An 18,806-nucleotide genomic window follows, 5' to 3' on the forward strand; every position below is an offset into this window, starting at 1 on the left:
AGTTGGAAACCGACTTCTTGAAGGTGGTCTGAAGTCACACAGGGCACAAAAGAAGCCCTTCATCAACGAAAGGCAGAGGAAAACCCGATTACTCTTTGGTGGGAATCACAAGGATTGGACTTTTGATGATTGGGCTAAGGTTCTCTTCAGTGATGAATCCAGTTTTCAGTTGATGCCCTCTCCAGCCAATTTACTGGTTAGGAGGAAGCCTGGAGAAGCCTACAAACCAGACTGTCCCTACAGTAGAACATGGGGGTGCATCAGTGACGATCTGGGGTTGTTTCAGTATGGGTGGAACAGGGCAAATGCAATTGTGTGAAGGGCGAATGAACCAGGTCATGTACAGGGCTACTCTTTAAAACAGTCTACTTCTATTAGCTGGAAAACTCTTTCCTGCCTCGAACGACTGGATTTTCCAACAAGATAATGCCCCTTGCAACACAGCAAGGTCAGTTCAAGCCTGAGTGGAGAACCAGAACATTGGAACCATGCCTTGGCCTGCTCAATCACCAGATCAAAATCCAATTGAGAACCTGTGGAAAATCATCAAACACAAAATCAAGAACCACAAGCCCCAAAACAAAACAAATTTGTTTGAATTTGTGCAACAGGAATGGGCTGCTGTGACAGCAGAACAATGTCAGAAGCTGGTGGAGAGCATGGCAAGACACATGGCTGGTGTCATCAGAAACAATGGCTATGTAATCAAGTACTAACTCCTTCTTATTGGCAGTACAATGGCATAGCTATTGATGTAAGAACTGAAGTGATTTTGGTTATTATCAAGAAAATCATGGAAAATGGCTAGATATCAGCTCTTAGATTAAACTCTTTTGAGCTAGTTTTATTGTTATTATATGTATCCAAATAAATGTACCTTTAGTTGTACCACGCAATAAAATGAACAAGAAATTGAAGAAAACAAAGGTGGTCTAATATTTTTTTCATCTAATGTCTACTGCCCAGTTGTCAAAGCACCCAATCCCAATGTCTGGCCCAGCATGTGGGGGGCCCACTGGGTGGCGGTCCCATGTTGTTCTTTCGGGCTGTGCTTGACTGACACCCTCACGCAAAGCTCAGACACCAGACACTCACAGGCAGGTTCCCCTCTCAGGCCAGGCCTTTACTCTGGGGAAAGTGTCGCATTTCCTATTTTTTTTGTCATTATCTTTTATTGAATTGTCCTTTGTCTGATCCCTCCACAAGGACCAATTTGCCTTGGGAGACCCTACCAGACACTATTGCCCTGACAATATAGCTTCCAGAGTTCACAACCCTTTGCCTAAGTAATCATTGGCATGCATGTTATTCTTGCCCTCACCATTTAACATGGTAGTGCAATACCATAAACTTTAATTGAAAGACTTTAACTTAAAGACCACAACAAAGAAAAGTAAAAACCATAAAACTAAACAGAGGAACAAACCTAATCCTCTATAAATATGAGAATGCATCCTTCCATCCCACACTGTAAACACAGCACCATGTATAATGTGTAAATGATGACATGCTTCCATGCTTCACTGACCTTTGCTCTCTGGTTCTGGAACCACACCTGTACCACACGAACACTGAGTCCAGTCTCTGCAGCCAGAGTCTCTCTCACCTGCAAATCACAGCGCATATACATTCGTCAGCCCATTTTACATGCTAAAATCCTCCTGAGCTTCCTGTTGTGCCTATTTCCAAATATCAGACAGGTCTTGCATCATCAGACACCCAGTGCTACTGATCTAAAAAAGCTCTACATAGTGCATGAAAAAAGTATTGTGCATTTCCCTCAGTAGTCAAGTTGTAATGGTAGGCTGTGTTGAGATTATCTCAGTGTGGTTGAGATTTTGTGTGTGTGTGTGTGTGTGTGTGTGTGTGTGTGTGTGTGTGTGTGTGTGTGTGTGTGTGTGTGTGTGTGTGTGTGTGTGTGTGTGTTTATTTTTCACATATCTGTACAACTGTATATTGGAAATATTTTATATCTGGCAGGTGCACTGTTTGGGACAAAAGGTGAGTTTGAACCTGTTTGTATCAGCAGAGGCCACTTTGGGGGCCTTGTTCTTGCCTTTAGTTGGGGAGATGAAGTTGAATAGGTTAAGAGTTAGGACAAGAGTTGAGAAGGAAGCTATATTGTTATATGTAGTTTAAATATTGAGGTCTTACATTAATTTACAAATCTCTTCATCATGGCACCTGTTAGTGGATTGGACATATTAGGCAGCAAGTGAACATTTTGACCTCAAAGTTGATGTGTAAGAAGCAGGAGAAATTGGCAAGGGTGAGGCTTTGCATTTGACAAGGGTCAAATTGTGATGGCAAGATGACTGGGTCAGAGCATTTCCAACACTACAGCTCTTGTGGGGTGTTCCTGGTCAGTAGTGGTCAGTATCTATCAAGAGTGGTCCAAGGAAGGCACAGTGGCGAACCAGGGTCAGGGTCATGTGCAGCCTCACTGATACATGTGGGGAGCTAAGGCTGGCTCATGTGGTCAGATCCAATAGACGAGCTACTGTTGCTCATATTTCTAAAGAAGTTAATGGTGCTTCTTAAAGAAAGGTGTCAGAATACAGAGTGAATTGCAGTTCATTGCGTGTGGACCTGAATAGCAGCAGACCATTCAGGGTGCCCCTGCTGAATCCTGTGCAATGCCAAAAGCATCAACAATGGACACATGAGCATCAGAACTGGACCACAGAGCAATGGAAGAAGGATGTCTGATTTGATGAATAACATTTTCGTTGACATCATGTGGATGGCCAGGGGTGCAGCTTACCTGGAGAACATATGGCACCACGATGCACTACGGGAAGGAGGCAAGCCGGCGGAGGCAGTGTGATGCTTTGTGAAGTAGTGCAATAATGTATATGTACAAGGCATAAGTGAACGGGATATTGAATATTGAAAAGAAGTTGCATGTGGATTGTCTGTTGAATCTATTGTTTCAGGTTCAGCAGGCGGACAGCCAGTGGGAAGAAGTTCCTCCTCATCCTCTCTATGTTTGCGTTCAGGCAGCGGTAACGCCGCCCTGACGGCAGAGAGAACAGTCTGTGGCTGGGGTGGGTGGGCTTATTAGCAATGTTCTTGGCCTTTAACCTGCAGCATTTGTTGTCAATGTCCTGCAGGTTGGGGAGGGTGGTTCTGACGGTGTGCTCAGCCGAGGGGTCCATCCTCCTCAGGGGCGAAGAAGTCCTGCTGGGTGCTGCTGCCCATCCAGCTGGTGATACTCCCAGACAAAACACTCTCAGTGGTGCAGGTGTAGGAGTTCCTGAGCACCTTGAGAGGGAGCTTGAAGTCCCTCAGGCATCTGAGGTGGCAGAGACATTGTCGAGCCTTCTTCACCAGGGTGTTGATGTGACAGGACCACGTCAGGTTCTGTGTGATGTAAACACCCAGGTACTTAAAGCTCTCCACTCTCTCCACCTCTGTCCCGCTGATCCTTAGTGGGTAGTGTGCCCTCTGCTGCTTCTTGTTGTAGTCCACAATCAGCTCCTTGGTCTTGCTGATGTTCAGGAGGAGGCTGTTGTCTCTGCACCAGCCCTCCAGGTGGGCGATCTCCATCAAATAGTCCTCCTCGTTGTTGTCGGAGATCAGACCCACCATTGCTGTGTCATCAGCAGACCTAATGAAAGTGTTAGAGTCTGATGTGGACAAACAGTGATTAGTGTACAGCAAGTACAGCAGAAGGCTCAGCACACAGCCCTTGGGGGCACTGATGTTCAGGGTGTGTGAGTGGGACAGGTGTTTTCCCACTCGAACCACCTGTGATCTGCTGGTCAAAAAGTCGATCCACCTGCACAAGGAGGAGGTGGGTCCAAGTTCCTGCAGCTTAGTGACCAGTATGGAGGGGATTATGGTGTTGAATGCTGAACTGAAGTCCATGAAGAGTGTTCACACATAATTCCCCTTCTTAGGGTCCAGGTGGGCCAGGGCTGTATGTAGCAGGTGCTTGATGGTGTCCTCTGTGGATCTATTGGCTATGCCAGTATGCAAATTGTACGTGGTCTAGGGAGGCAGGTAGAGAGAAGGTGATGAAGTGTCAAACCAGTTTTTCCAATCATTTCATCACCACAGAGGTAAGATCAATGAGTTGATAGTCATTCAGACAGCTGGGCTTGGTTTTTATGGAGACAGGAACAATGACGGACTGCTTAAAGCACCTGGGGATGATGCACGGTTAGAGTAAGAGGTTGAATATTTCCTTGATCACCGATGCTAGCTGGTTGGCACATGTACACCTTTTCATGGAAACGGTATTCCCTGATAGCTGTGACCTATTTCAACAGGATAGTGCGCCGTGCCACAAAGCAAAAATGAATGGTTCAGGAATGACTTGAGGAGCACAACAATTAGCTTGATATGTTGACTTGGCCTTCCAATTCCCTTGATCTCAATTCAGCTGAACATCTGTGGGATGTGCTGGACAAACAAGTTGGATCCATGGAGTGCCCACCTCACACCTTACAGGACTTAAAGGATCTGCTGCTAACATCTTTGTGCCCATTACCACAGCACACCTTCAGGATGTCTAAGGGAGCCCTTGCGTTGACTGGTCAGGGCTGTTTTGGTGACAAAACGGGGACCAACATACTATTAGGCAGGTGGTCATAATGTTACACCTGATTGGTGTATATTTGCGAGTAAGCAGCTTACCTACAAATCCTACACCTCATTTGTGTTTTGTTTTTCAACCTGTATTCAATGATTACATCACACAGTGATTATCTCAAGGCTTGTAGATCTTGTACTACAGTTACACATTTTTCTTCTTTATGTTATTAGACTTTATATGCTTCAGTCAAACCTAACTGCACTGCTTTCAGTTTGATTTCCACATTTCAAAAAGTAAGTGATCAACAGAAAAAAAAGTTCTGACTTGACTACCAAAAAACTTACTATCATTCAATATCAAGTGCATCATTTCAGTATTGTCTTACCATATCCTGATACAGTATGTACACTGTCTACCTTTTCTTACCTTTCTGCAGGGTTTCGAGGAAACCTCAAATGAGGCCTTAAAGGCTCTCCTCTGCTGGGTGGTGAGGATAGTGCGAGGCCGTTTTGGTCTACGAGAGTCTTTGCTGTCTTCACAACCTTTCCCTGCTGCAGGGAATTTCTCTGACTTCATGTCCAAATCCTCATCCTCACTTTTATCTGTCACCACAAAACATGCAGTTAATTTATTTCATTTGACCTGCATCTGATATTTCTTTTTTTGCACTGCAAGCAAGGTAAAATCCATGATACTATCAATAATACGCAATCTCCAACTTCCAGATTATTACAGTACATGAAGAAGTCTATAAGATACGCTTTAAAATTTTGTTGTAGTCTATTACAGTCTGTTATAGAATCTCCAGTCTTACCTGAGTCCGAGTTGTCTGGACTGACTGTGCTGAGAAGATCCCCCTCCCTCTCATAGTCACTTTTGCATAGCAGCTGACCTTCTTTTAAGACAAACTCGTCTCCTTTGCACAGCTGGCGCTCACAGATGCAGCAGCAGAAGCAAGTGACGTGGTAAACACTCTCTGGAGCTCGCATTACAAAGTCTGTTGGTGCTATTTTCTCCAGGCAGCCGCTACACTTAGTTGCAAACAACCTGAGAGTAGACAGAAGGAGAGAGACGACTGTTATCAGTGCATATCGTCCACCGTCCATTGCTAACTTTGAATACTGTTGATCACTTTCTATAATTTCATTGGTGATAAGCCACAGAGACATCCCTTCAAAATGTCTTATTCTCATAGACTCTGACTTTTCATATTTCCACAGTGGCACCAAGTTACTAATCCAGTTGCTAATTTCACCTGACTTTTCTTCTGTTGGCATTTTTCCATGATTTGCAGCAAAATACATTCTTTCTACAGACAAGTTTACAGATGTTTGTCATACATAGAAATCTTCAAAACATTTCATCACCACAGAGGTAAGATCAATGGGTCGGAAGTCATTCAGACAGCTGGGCTTGGCTTTCTTGGGGATAGGAACAATGACGGACTGCTTTAGCACCTGGGGATGATGCACTGGTAGAGCGTGAACACCGTTGCAAGCTGGTTGGCGCAGACTTTCAGGAGACAGCCTGTTATACCATCAGGTCCGGCAGCCTTCTTGATATTCACGTGTTGAAACATCAACCTCACGTCATGCTCAGTCACAGTGCGCGTCTCCTCCTCTCCACTGGGCAGGATGCACGTCTCTCAGATGGGAGCCTCGAACAAGCATAAGATATTCAGTTCATCGGCCAGAGAAATGTCAGGACTCACAATGGGTATCGGTTGCTTTGTAGTCCGTCACGGTTCTTAGTCCCTGCCATAGTCCCCTGGTGTCCCTCTGCTGCAGCTCTGACTCCACTTTCTCCCCATACCTCTGTTTGGCCTCCTTCACGGCTCTGCGGACGCTATACGTAGCAGCTCGGTAAGGTCCCATGTCTCCGGTGGCGAGTCTTGTGTTGTAGGCGGTGGTGTGGGACTTCAGAGCGTTGTGGATGCCTTTGTTGGCTTCTAGTTGGTAAACGTCCTGATGGTTCTTTGGAGGATAGTGTCTTCCACTTGTTTCTCAATAAATCCCAATACTGATGTTGCAATGGGCCCACAGGAGCCCTGTTTAAAGGCCTGATTCATATGGAAAGAATAGAGACAATTTCCCTACTGCTCCCCACATCCACCTAATGAGGAAATATGTGATCTTTGAGAGAAGGGATTGGGTTATTAAATGCAGAAATGTTACTCAACCTGTATGTTCTGAGTCAGGTTCCCTTTGACTTACATAGGATTCCTGATTTTTTTTCCCCCATTTAATCATCTTGTCAAAGATCCCATCAATTGTGCCACATGTCGATTATAATTGTTTAGGAAAGAAAAGTTGACTCGTTACACTATAAGGTGAATGGATTCAATAGTTATAATAAACCACGATTAGGAAAACAAAACACACTGTCAGTCAAAAATGTGGACACACTTTGCCATTTAGTAGTTTTTCTTTATTTTTTAATGATTATTTATATTGTAGATTCTCACTGAAGGCATCAGAACTATGAATGAACACACACGGAATCATGTAGTAAACAAAAAAGTCTAAAATGAATCAAAACATGTATTAAATTTTAGATTCTTCAAAATAGCAACCCTTTGCTTTCATCACTTCTTTGTACAGTCTTGACATTTCTTGATGTGCTTCATTAGGTAGTCAACCTAAAATGGTTTTCCAACAGTCTTGAAGGAGTTTCTGATTGGTAGTGTATATGAGACATTTAGAATTAGCATTATAAATATCCAAGAAAATGGTGAGAAAATAAATTTTTAAAGCACTGTAATCTTGGCAGAGAGCCTTCATGATGACTCATACGTCTCTTCTCATTCCTGTCTCATCCAAATTATATTTACTTTAGTATGCAGACGCAACCTATTTTTCCTAAAAACAACCCTATCACTGATGAGAGGATTCTGTAAAACCTTGCATCAAATTCAGTGACAATGTTTTTTTATTACTCGGTGTCATTATTAGAAAAACTATTTCCTTCTGAAAACATTTACGTTCACAATTGTTCAAGGCTACTATGATATAAGTAAGGTTGATAAGACATAGTGGTTAAGACAAAAAACAAACAAATATGGTCATTGGGGGAAAAACAAGAAGCTTCTTTCCTGAGTGAAAGTGGGACGCGATGCTCACTCACCCACCACACTGACTTCCACACATTTCTTTTTTTCTCTCTATAAAAGACACACTCCTCCTGCATCGGAACAATACATTAAGTGTGAAGTTTGAAGTCATCTAGGGACACAAATTGCAGTTCTTTGTTGTGCTCAATGTAGAATTGAAGTATAACCGTGATATTGTTTTGATTCATACAGTTAACCAAAGTCATCATATTTTCCTGACATGAGCACAGTTTCAAAAAATCTAATGCTGGTGCATGCTTAAAAAGAGTTGAGAGTGGTCGAGGAAAACGAAATGTAACCCTAACCCTAACACCACAATTTTGGAAGTTTGGCCCATCACTTCCTGAAACTATTTCTTTAGTGTTGGAATATATTATACACACGAAAGAGGACAACAGCAGTTGTGGAATATTCTCAACATTTACTTTTCATGTGTGAAAAAAACTTAACAGTTCAGATCCTCTCTGCTTTAATACCTCCACACATCTAATAAAGATAAGATCAAGATAAAGATACTTTATTAATCCCCAGAAGGGAAATTTAGGTGACCAGCAGCCCACAGTGTGTGACATAGATTCACATCCATCCCTACACAGTTAAAAAAAAATCATCCATAAATCACTCAAAATTACTAATCTTAACACAGTCAGTATTAGTATTAGCATTAATTCCTCCCTTGTAGGAGAAAGAATTCACAGAATTGGAAATCCTGCAGGTGCTGTGTTCTTTGTCAGAAAAAACACGGGCAGTCCAAATCCATCCACTTCACTATTTGCACAACGTGTGATGCTTTGTTGTCTGGGCTCATAGAGGGTGCTCTGTATGGATTAGGTCTATAGTTTTAACATGATGACCTCGAGCTAAGAGCAACCAATGAGCTGAGCCAAAACTGGGAATCAAGAAGAAGCCACAGTCTACAGCCAGCACAGAGCTTTATAGGCACATTCTGCCTCCTGACAGTTCAGAGTGAAAGTGAAAAAAACTTCTCAGAAACAGAGGAGGGAGAGAGAGATGAGAGAAGCCAAGGAGAGAGAAAAGATAGCCAGGGAACAAAAGACAAAAGAGAGTTGTGTGGATGGCCTTTTGGAAGTGTGTGTGTGTGTGTGTGTGTGTGTGTGTGTGTGTGTGTGTGTGTGTGTGTGTGTGTGTGTGTGTGTGTGTTGGGGCAGATTGAGGCTCTATGAAGAAAAGAGATCTGTTCTTTTCTGTACCTCCATACTCTAATCTGGACGTTAGGAAAATTTGAATTTCTTGTTGAAACCAACAAATTTTTCTGTCTATAAGCCAAATTGTTAGCATGCTACCATTTGCTGATCAAACACAAATTTGAGGCTCAGGAGAATATCATTAGTTTTCAAGTTAGTCTGGCAAACACCTAAATACTGGACAAACTTCAATAATTATGCAAGTATGAAAGTTAGTGATACATTTTATCCTGAGGGGCAAAAAAAATGGGACTTTATCCAAATGTAGCACAAAATTGAACCAAATTTCTTAAGACAAATAACAGATAATTTAAGAATGATCAAATTTGCAAACCAGTCAGTATTACCAAGCTTTTTTTTAAATGATCATTATTATTACTTTCTATTTCACTGTTTGCGGATGCTGATAATTTCACAGCCCTTGTTTGCTCAATTTCACTGGTGCATTTGATGCAGTCCGTGGCACTGCTCTATGTTTGTTGTGTTTAGTTGAAAAGGAGGAACTTGATGCAGAATCACAGAGCAAGAAGGGGGAATGGGAAATAAACAAAAGTAACAAACTATTTTTTCTGGTTTAGATGCACTTGTAATGGTTTTGTTTGTGTGAAGTCGTGCAGCACTTTGGTCAGCATTTTGAAGTGTTTAAATATGGATGAAATGGTTTTGAGAATCTTGAAAAAAATTATCACGTCAAGCTGTTGTATATTATATATGGTGCAATTCTTAACATAAACTTCACAAATTATGCATGAACTGTTTTCTTTAGTTTGGCAGAGAACATACAGAACTAGAAAGATGTAAAAATAAGGTAAAGGATATCTAAAATTGCCTAGAATATGTTCAATATGTATGACAGATTTAAAAAAAAACTATTCAAATTTAAAGGTGGAGGATTTTTCTGTATGAACACTCACAGTTTTCTATCTCAGGGTCAGTCAGCTCAGAGTCTGGTTTACTGTCGGAGTTTGCTAAAACTGTTCTCTGGAACAGGCCTCAGACGTGACGCAAGAACAGGTCTGTGCAGACAATTACCAATCTAGGCTGGAAGTATTTCACAATATTTACTTTGACATCAATGTCATCACAGATTCTCAGTTATCCAGGACATGGTAATTATATGAGTTTCTGAAAAAAGTAACTGGACTTGTCTTTTAGGTTCTTGAAGAAGTTTAACTTTTCATCCAAGAGGCTTCTTTAGTTTTAATATTAGAACTAAACCAAACCTGCCACCATCCACAGTTCAAAGAAAAAAGCACACTAACGTATTGCTGGCTTTTGTTGTCATTCCATTCCACTAGTTCACTAAACTAATCAGCTTGCTTGACACAGCTCCTCATTACATGACATTTGGGAGATGTGCGAGCTGGAGCCCCTCTGAACCACAGTTACCCATAACACACTTCTCTGTGTAGGTTCACAGAGACATTTGGTTACATTTTTGGAGATGGCTAATTGCAACTTAAACCGTTGTACTTCCGTAAAGGAAAGAAAAATTGTGAAATGCAGAAGTGACTTTAGAAATTAGTATGGACATGATATTCTTCCACCAAGAAGAGTGTTATTGCATTGCAAGTGAAAAAAAATTTAAACTACAGATCTCAGCTGCTCTGCAAAGTTTTTGCAACCCCTTTTCAAGCTTAGAGTTTTAAAGCAGCACGTAAACAGTACCCATTTTCATCAGGATTAGGTCACATGAAAAAGCATTTCTGATCATTTTTAAGGCTTTCTTGTACAAATGCCCCATCAGATTCAGTGGAACCTGAGTTAGATTGCCTGCACTGTTATGGACGGCATTTCATATTTGAAAAAAAATTACAATCGAAGCTTATGATGTCATGTTGGGATACAGGCCCTTGGTTTAGGAAGATCTCTACAGCTCAGATCCTTTTCTCTTAACTTTTAAAATGTCAAATCTTTACTGTGTATGTTCTTCTGAAATTGTGACTATAATTATGTGTCAAGTTTCCTATTATGTAATTACAGTTAAAGTTGTCACTTCTTCATCAGTTCACATCTGACGTCAGAAACACATTATCAGACAGAATAATGATAATAATAGTTGAGTGAATATTGTCACTATTCTACAACATGATGTACATTTAAACATTTAAATGAATAATACTTAATGGTGGCACAAGTACAAGTAAATATGTCAAGTCAAATTTAGGCTCTCTCTAAAGGAGGATGCTCACTCGAAGTCATCAGATTGTCAAGCAATTCTCAATGATCATACAGACAACCTTAGTCGCTGTATAATCACATACACTTGCATTGATGGTTTGTCAGTGAAAACATTGCAGGATTGATCTTCATATCAGTGCTGATCTGTTTTAATTTGGATTCATAAACCACAAAAGATTTAACATTTACTTCAGTTTAAATCTTGATAGTTCATTGACATCAGATAAATACCAGTGGGGTCAGCACTTCACTGTTGTAATTAAATGCACTTTGGGTCACCTTTCCTTTCTTTAAATATGCTATATGAATAAAGCTGACTAGACTTGATTCCTTAAATATAAATGCATTATAGGCTAAATTGTAAATATCCTGGTTAGAAAACCATCATTGAAAGTTTTTTTTTCTTAGGCGAATGTGAAAAGATAAAAAGTGATGCATCTGTAGCTTTTCAAGCCTATATGTGCAAAACAGTTGAGCATGAATCGACTTCACTGATCATTCGGAACAGTACTGTATTGATAAAACATCAGTCTTATATCTGTAGACAGGTGCTGTCTAAAGTTTTCTACTCAGCAAGGAAAAAATTCATAAAGTCAAATCCCATACCGTTTAATTTATGCCTCATATACTATCTCATGAACAAGCACAAAGTGAGATCTCAGATCGGTGTTATATTTAGTCTGCTCTTTCTAGTAGATCTTATAAATAAAGTCACAGAATTGTCAAGGACATACAAATACAACATCATCATCTCACAATGCCCAGTCACGACACTCTGGTAAACTGCAGCTGGTCCATATGGACTATAATATTTCATATCCCAGTTGTGGGATTGTCATGACACAGTATGGCTAATTTAATATAGTTATACTATCATCGTTGTGATGTTTTTGTTTAATCTTGAAATAATAATAGATTGTGACAGAGTATGCATTTTGCAGATCCAACTGAACCACTTACAATGTTTATACATATAGTGTATAATGTTTACCAGAAATACAAAAATCATTCCATTGACCCTCCCTCACCTCTTTCCAACACCACTATCTCTGATACACTCCTTCAGGGAAAAGTAAACCTCCAGAAGGTGAATAAATGACAACATCTGACTGATGGTGAGATAATGAGCATGCTAACAAACATGCAGAAGTGAGTCCCCAGAGAATCTCAAGGCCTCACTCTGACTTCTTGAGCTTTGGCTGAGCAAACAGCACATTCCCACTCTCTGAATCCTGCTTTTATTTCCCCCTGCCTCCTTCACAATCATCTTTTCATTACTCCGACTAATTAAAACTCCAACAAGCTGCCCCCCGAACCGCCACCCACCCACCCAGCCTTCTCCTTTAGGTCACCCAGCTCCCTAAGGAGGGGGGACAAACAAGAAAACAGTGAAGGAACACACACAGTCTGTTCTAACTGCTTCATGCTTTCTCCACAACTCTTATCCTCTTTAATCCTGTACCTCTTTATGCTTGTTAAGCTGCTGGAGCTGTGTGGAAGCTTAGGGTGCAGGGCTAGGGGTCAAGGCTCCTCCAAAGAGTTGGCCCCTAAGCAGTGGTGGTCCAGGTTCTGACTGAATTGGATCACTGAGAACTTTTCATGAATTTGTATTTGGAAAAGACAGACAAACTTTGACTTATACTGCAAGCTACAGCATACAAGATTTTTAAAATATACAAGACTGAAAGTCTGGAGCCCCACCAAAATGGTTGTTGAAGTTTAAAGCCTCACTGGTTGCCCAAAGAAGCTGCCATATTCGGTGGAACCCACATGTTGGACGGGACCAACAGCAAAGTCCTGATTTTTGAAGTTTTAGCATGAAGACAAGTAGACTGATTTTGTCTGGCTTTACTTTACAGTGATGGTGGATTTCTGCATCCCCACTGTGCTGAGTCTTCCTTTAAATGCTGCACTTGAAACAACCTGCAGGGGGATTTTTCAGGTAACAGATAGTGAATTGTGAAATAGCATCATCAAAACAAAACCAAAGATATTCCCGAATAGGGAGTTATATATTCCCACTGCTGCTCAACATTTTTCTCAGCTTGGCTGCCTCCCTGTTCTTTCAGTTGTGTGCAACACAGCTCACCTGTGGTTGCTGATGTTATGAACAGAAATTATAATCAGAGAGAATGAAGACATTGTGCAATATTAGAGCTAAGGGATTTTGGTAAAATTTTATTGTGGAAAGGGGCAGGTTGCCATGGCGGCTGTTGGCTGGTTATATTAAATAGCTGTGATGGAGCGGTTGTGGACATCCTGTATGACAAAGTGAATCCTTTTTTCAGTACTGTATGTGTGAATGTGTGTGTCGCTTAAGGACATTTGTGTCTCTGTGGATTTTTCGTAACTATTCATTTGCGCATCATTACCTTTATTTATATACCCATTCTAACAATTTTTCCTGCTCCAAGACTTCAGCCCAAGACTTAGCAAGCTGCCTGAGGCACTACATTACACTAGCATAACAAAGTTTGTCACAATCAGTTCCATTTCTGATTTTTAAACAGCATGTAAAGGTGATTTCACCATTACAGCAGAGCTGGGTGGTGTCATGAGCAGGGCAGGGAGGGAGCTGCGGTTGCAGTTGTCTTCTCTTGGCAAAGAGCAGAACAGCACCTCATGCCAAGTACCACACAGAGAGAGTCAATTAAAGTGGAGGTGCCAAGATGCCGGAGGCAGATCCTCAGGTCCCAAAGAAAAGTGCTGATTGGCTGAGACTGATTTACAGAAAACAGAATAGCAAAAAGTGTGACGTGATAACCTTTCATCAGTGATTAGAGTAAAATTACCTGTGATTGGCTTTAATCTCCTGTCATGGCCTAGATTTTCTAAGGCTTAAAAATTGGGCCAAGAGGAGGTGTTCTATCCATACGGAATAGTTGTCCATATGGAGAGAATATATATAGCTGGATTGGAGCTGTGCCTTACCCTAAAGTCAAACTGAAACAGACAAAAAATATTCTAATCTGATCATTTACCAGTTTGTGTAGTGTACCACTTTAGCTTGACATAATACTTTGGAAAATGGTCTACGAACTATTGTGATTACGATTATTGAACTTACTAGGAATGCTGTCTGCCAAAAGTCAGGGACGTTTTCTGTTACCACAGTCATATTAAGAATATAAATTTAGAAATCAATTGTAAATGGAGCTACTAATGATCATCTCTAACTGATAAGCCGCATTGATTTTTTTTGGATTAATGGACCTATGAGCATTGAAAAATTTAAGATAAGTGACTGCTTTAGTAAAAAGACTTCTCCTATAGTCTATTCTGAGTGTAGCTCACAGGATAACAGAAATAATAGTGACACTCCCCAAAACACAATGCTGGAACTGTGTGTGGTGTTTGTACGATCACTGGAAGTCAACATATAGTACTGTCTAGACATTTGACCGCAAAATCACAAAAAGTCCTTGAAGCAAACCACAGTAAAGAAGAGCTGAGGAAGAGAAGAGAAGCTTTGTGAATCCTGCTTCAACATGCAGCCTCTCTGATACTCTCATATTTATGTTTATCTCCATCTGGGGGATTTTTCACCCCCTCCTGGGCAATGTTATTTACCTGCCAAGTTACTGTGACTTCCAGTGCTCTGAGCTGTGTACATGACGGTGTGTATACACACTGTGGTGAGGGTGATAGACCAAGAGCCTGGGGTGATAATGTGTGCTATTGTTCATTTGTTATATCTGTCTGTAACTGAATTTTTGTATGGAGCAAGCATGCACAGGTGTACCAACCACATACTCACAAAGCCAAGTAAGTTTTGTTTATCTAGGACTGGTTGTGTTTCTTTTAAATGATGTCACGTGTTTCAAGATTTCAGCAAACTATATTGATAAAGGCAGTACAATCATAACTAATAAGAAAGATGGACAAGACTAGGAAATAAGACCCAATTTTTATTGAAGGCTATCAATTTATAGGGTTTTTAGTACTCGATAACTTCAACTACAATTAGACATTCTGAAAATGGTTAGCTGAAGTTTAATTGAAATGGTCATAGTTAACTACCATGTCTGCTAAAAGTGTCAGAATGTTCATGGTTTTCGCTGACTGGGATAAGATTAAATTATACAGTGCTTTACTAAACTTAAAAACTCACCAAATACAAGAAGGCTCAAGTTGAATAAATATGAATGTAATTTGCATCAATCAATCAATCAATCAATCAATCAATCAATCAATCAATCAATCAATCAATCAAAGTTTATTTGTATAGACCTTTACAACAGCCCAAAGGGTGACCAAAGTGCTTCACTGTAAAAAAACAAGAAAATAACTTAAGTACAATGCAGTAACTTAAAGCAGGACAAACAATCACACTCGCACTCACACCTACGGGCAAATTTAGAATAATCAATTAACCTCAGCATATTTTTGGACTGTGGGAGGAATCTGGAGTACCCAGTGGAAACCCACGCATGCACAGGGAGAACATGCAAACTCCATGCAGAAAGACTCTGGGAAGGCTGGGACGAGAACCAGGAACGCTGCAACGTGAGAAGTGCTAACCACCATTCCACTGTGCAGCCTGTAAAATGTACAATAAGGCAATGAAATAAACAGCAATAAAATATACATTTAAAAGAAAAAAGAGTAATAAAATGTCACCATGCCGCAAGGTCTTGAAAGCCATTTCAAACAGGAAGATTTTGAGTTTTGATTTAAGAAGACCTAGGTCAGTGATGGTGTGCATGTCAGAGGGGAGCTTATTCCAGAGCCTGGGAACAGCTACAGAGAACACCTGGTCACCCCAATGTTTAGATTTAGACCAAAGTACTTCAAGCAGACACTGATTGGATGACCTCAGAGTTCTTTTTTGGTCCCGTAAAGTTAAAAGCTCAGATAAATAAAGTGGAGCAAGACTGTTAAAAACAAACAACAAAAGTTTTTAAAAAAATTCTCCACTGGACTGGAAGCCAGGGGAGAATTCTAGAAAGGACTGGGGTGATGTGCTCACGCCTCGGGGTGTTTGTTAAATGACGCACTGCAGCTTTTTGCATGATTCGCAGCCGGTGGATAGATGACTGGGAGATGCCAATGTAAAGTGCATTGCAGTAGTCCAGTCTTGAGCTGATAAAAGCATGAATGGCTTTTTCAAGGTTGGTGCGGTTTAAGAAAGGCTCGACTTTGGCTAAAAGGCACAACTGAAAGAAACTTGCTCTGAAAACAGTGTCAATTTGTTTTTATAAATTTCAAATTTCTGTCAAATATGACCCCAAGATTTTTGACCGCAGGTGTCAAAGTCACTGAACCGAAGCTTGATAGATCAGTACCCCCATACACAATGCATTCAGTCTTGCCCTCATTTAGAAGTAAAAAGTTGGATGACAGCCACGTCTTAATGTGCCTAATACAGCTAGTTACGCTAGTGCCTCACTTTCTGTTGGTTGTACTAGAAGACAAATCTGAATCTCCTCTGCGTAACAGTGGAAAGACAAATTATGTTTTGCTATAACTGACCCAAGTGTCAGCATATAAAGGGAGAAAAGAGTAGGAATAAGGACTAAGGAACTAAAATGAAATCTGGAAAACAACAAACACTGAGGAAGTACAGTTACCCAGAGCGACACAAAAAGTTCTGATGGAGAGGTAAGAGTGTAGTGAACTGAGACCAGAGCCCATGTTTCCCACCCAAGTCTCTAAGATATATAAAAGGATGCTATGATCAATGTGTCAAAGGCCACATAAAAGTCTAAAGGACCTAATAATCAAGCAGTCACCTCAATTTGTAGTTGCCATAGCTATTTTGTTATCCTGACATGTGCTGTTGCTCTACTATGCAGTGCTCTGAAACCAGACAGGAAACTAATAAAAACACAATTTCACTATCAAGGAACACACCACTGATTTGAAACCTCATTGTTTATTGGATGCAAATAATTGTTGGGTTGGTGATGACTGAGATGAGCTGATGCGGGGTAGGGAAAAAGCGTAGTCACAGATCAGCAATGGCTCCTGGGCTGGCAGACCCTCAAAAACCACCCAAAACAAAAAAACGAAGAGTGGGCATAAAGTAAGTCTTGAAGGTTTGAGCAGATAAAAAGTGGATACACTTGAGACCCAAAGTTGTGACTTGGTGGCCCAGAACCACTCAGCTGGAAGCTGCATCAATATGGAAGGAGTGGTCAGAGAACATGTAAGGATTTTGGATGCAGTCAGGACTTGTATGAAGTGGAAGAGGCATCAGGATCAGATTGTGACTTGACTGGGAGGAGACCCCAGGGCAGACCCAGAACCCACTGGAGGAGTTATATATCTCGTCTGGCCTGTGAAGGTCTCGGGATCCCCCAGGATGAGCTGGGAAGTGTTACTGAGGGTAGGGACATCTAGAATGACCTGCTTCGTCTGCTGGCTCTGCAACCTGGCCCCGGGTAAGCAGAAGAAAGTGGATGGATGGATGTATGACAAGTCTTTTGCCTTAAATGTGTGTGTGAGCATAGATGCATTTGCAGAGGACTGATGGCCAGCAGCAGACTGAGAGGTGGTGACAACACTGTTTCTAATCTAACCAGCACAAAGCCATTGACACAGCAGTTCACCCACACTGATTCAACATAGAACTTCCTTTTGTTAAGAACAAAATTACATTTTACACAGGGACAGCTGAAAGAGAAAATCGCACTTAGTAAAGCGCATTTTTAAACCCAAAGGCTTTGAACTGCAGAATTTTGTTGGCAAAGTTCAGTTATCCACACCTTAAGTTAAGTCAAGACAAAAAGTTACAGTTTTTTGAGTACATTAAATTGTGTTGATATTTATGTGGAGGAAGAGAAGGAGCTGTGTATCAATATCTGATAGAGACAGTTATAACATACCTATGTAAGTCAGCCTCATTCACTCTACAGCACTGTGACTTTGATCACAAAGGTAGTATGAAAAGTACAGCCCTGCCTCAGTAAACATCCATTACATGTTTCTTTAATTGTTTTAACTGAATGAAGAACTACCGGTACATTTTTGAGCAGCATTGGGTCTGCTCTGAATTGTTAGATTCAAAATGTATTTGCTGTTTCAGTTGAGTTACATGGAAATGCATTTTCTTTTTAAAAAACAGGTAAAGCAAATGGTAAAGTAACTTCAAAATGTATCTTTAAATATGTTCTTCTACTTTTATGTGTCTTTCTCACTAATTATGACTTATTCCTGTGTGGCTGTCCACTTAAGCAGCAGTTTAACACCTGTTTTGATCAGATGCTAACTTCCTGGTCTTTACATCAGGTATAGTCAATATTTGAGTGAACTTCCATTCTCTTTTCCCATGTTTTGCATTCATGCTAAATATGACTTTTTATTTATTTATTTATTCTTGCAGTGCCACTTTTTCAATTTTATCAAGGCAAAATTTCAGTGTGATTTTTAAATAACTAAGGCAGATCATAGGATTTCTGTTTAGTATTTGAAAAGGGGCAGCAGACATTGGATATGTGAAGCAACTCACCGTGTCAAAACACAGTGATGTTTTGTGTTCAATGCTAACATCAGTATTTGATAATCTGTAAAGCTGTAAGAATAGGGACTGCTCCAACCAAGAGCCAAAATTTCCAGTTTGGGGAATTTTCAGAAAAAACAATGAATAACCGTTTACATTTCTGATGCTACAATCAACAATAAAAAAAAGATTTAGAATGTAATAAAAATGCCTTGCCATCTGTATGTGCAGTTCTGCCTTGGTTGCAGGATTTTATCTGCTGTCAGGAACATGTGTAACCTGATTGCTCAGGACATGTTTGCATTGTTTAGTGTGCCTTTGCATAATTAC

General features: G+C 40.6%; 1 protein-coding gene across 1 annotated transcript in view; it reads right to left on the reverse strand.

The window, feature by feature from the left end:
• The window catches only part of LOC110969962 (LIM/homeobox protein LMX-1.2-like), a 66,319-nt gene that overhangs the window by 12,993 nt on the left and 34,520 nt on the right, over window positions 1–18,806 (reverse strand). The window contains exons 3-5 of the mRNA XM_051938908.1: window positions 5,355–5,587; window positions 4,967–5,142; window positions 1,529–1,606 (exon numbers count right to left, since the gene is read on the reverse strand). Coding sequence (XP_051794868.1) covers window positions 1,529–1,606; window positions 4,967–5,142; window positions 5,355–5,587 — 487 coding nt within the window. The remainder of the gene's footprint in view (window positions 1–1,528; window positions 1,607–4,966; window positions 5,143–5,354; window positions 5,588–18,806) is intronic.

Source organism: Acanthochromis polyacanthus, chromosome 18 (assembly GCF_021347895.1).
Source record: "Acanthochromis polyacanthus isolate Apoly-LR-REF ecotype Palm Island chromosome 18, KAUST_Apoly_ChrSc, whole genome shotgun sequence".
Classification (NCBI taxonomy): domain Eukaryota; kingdom Metazoa; phylum Chordata; class Actinopteri; family Pomacentridae; genus Acanthochromis; species Acanthochromis polyacanthus.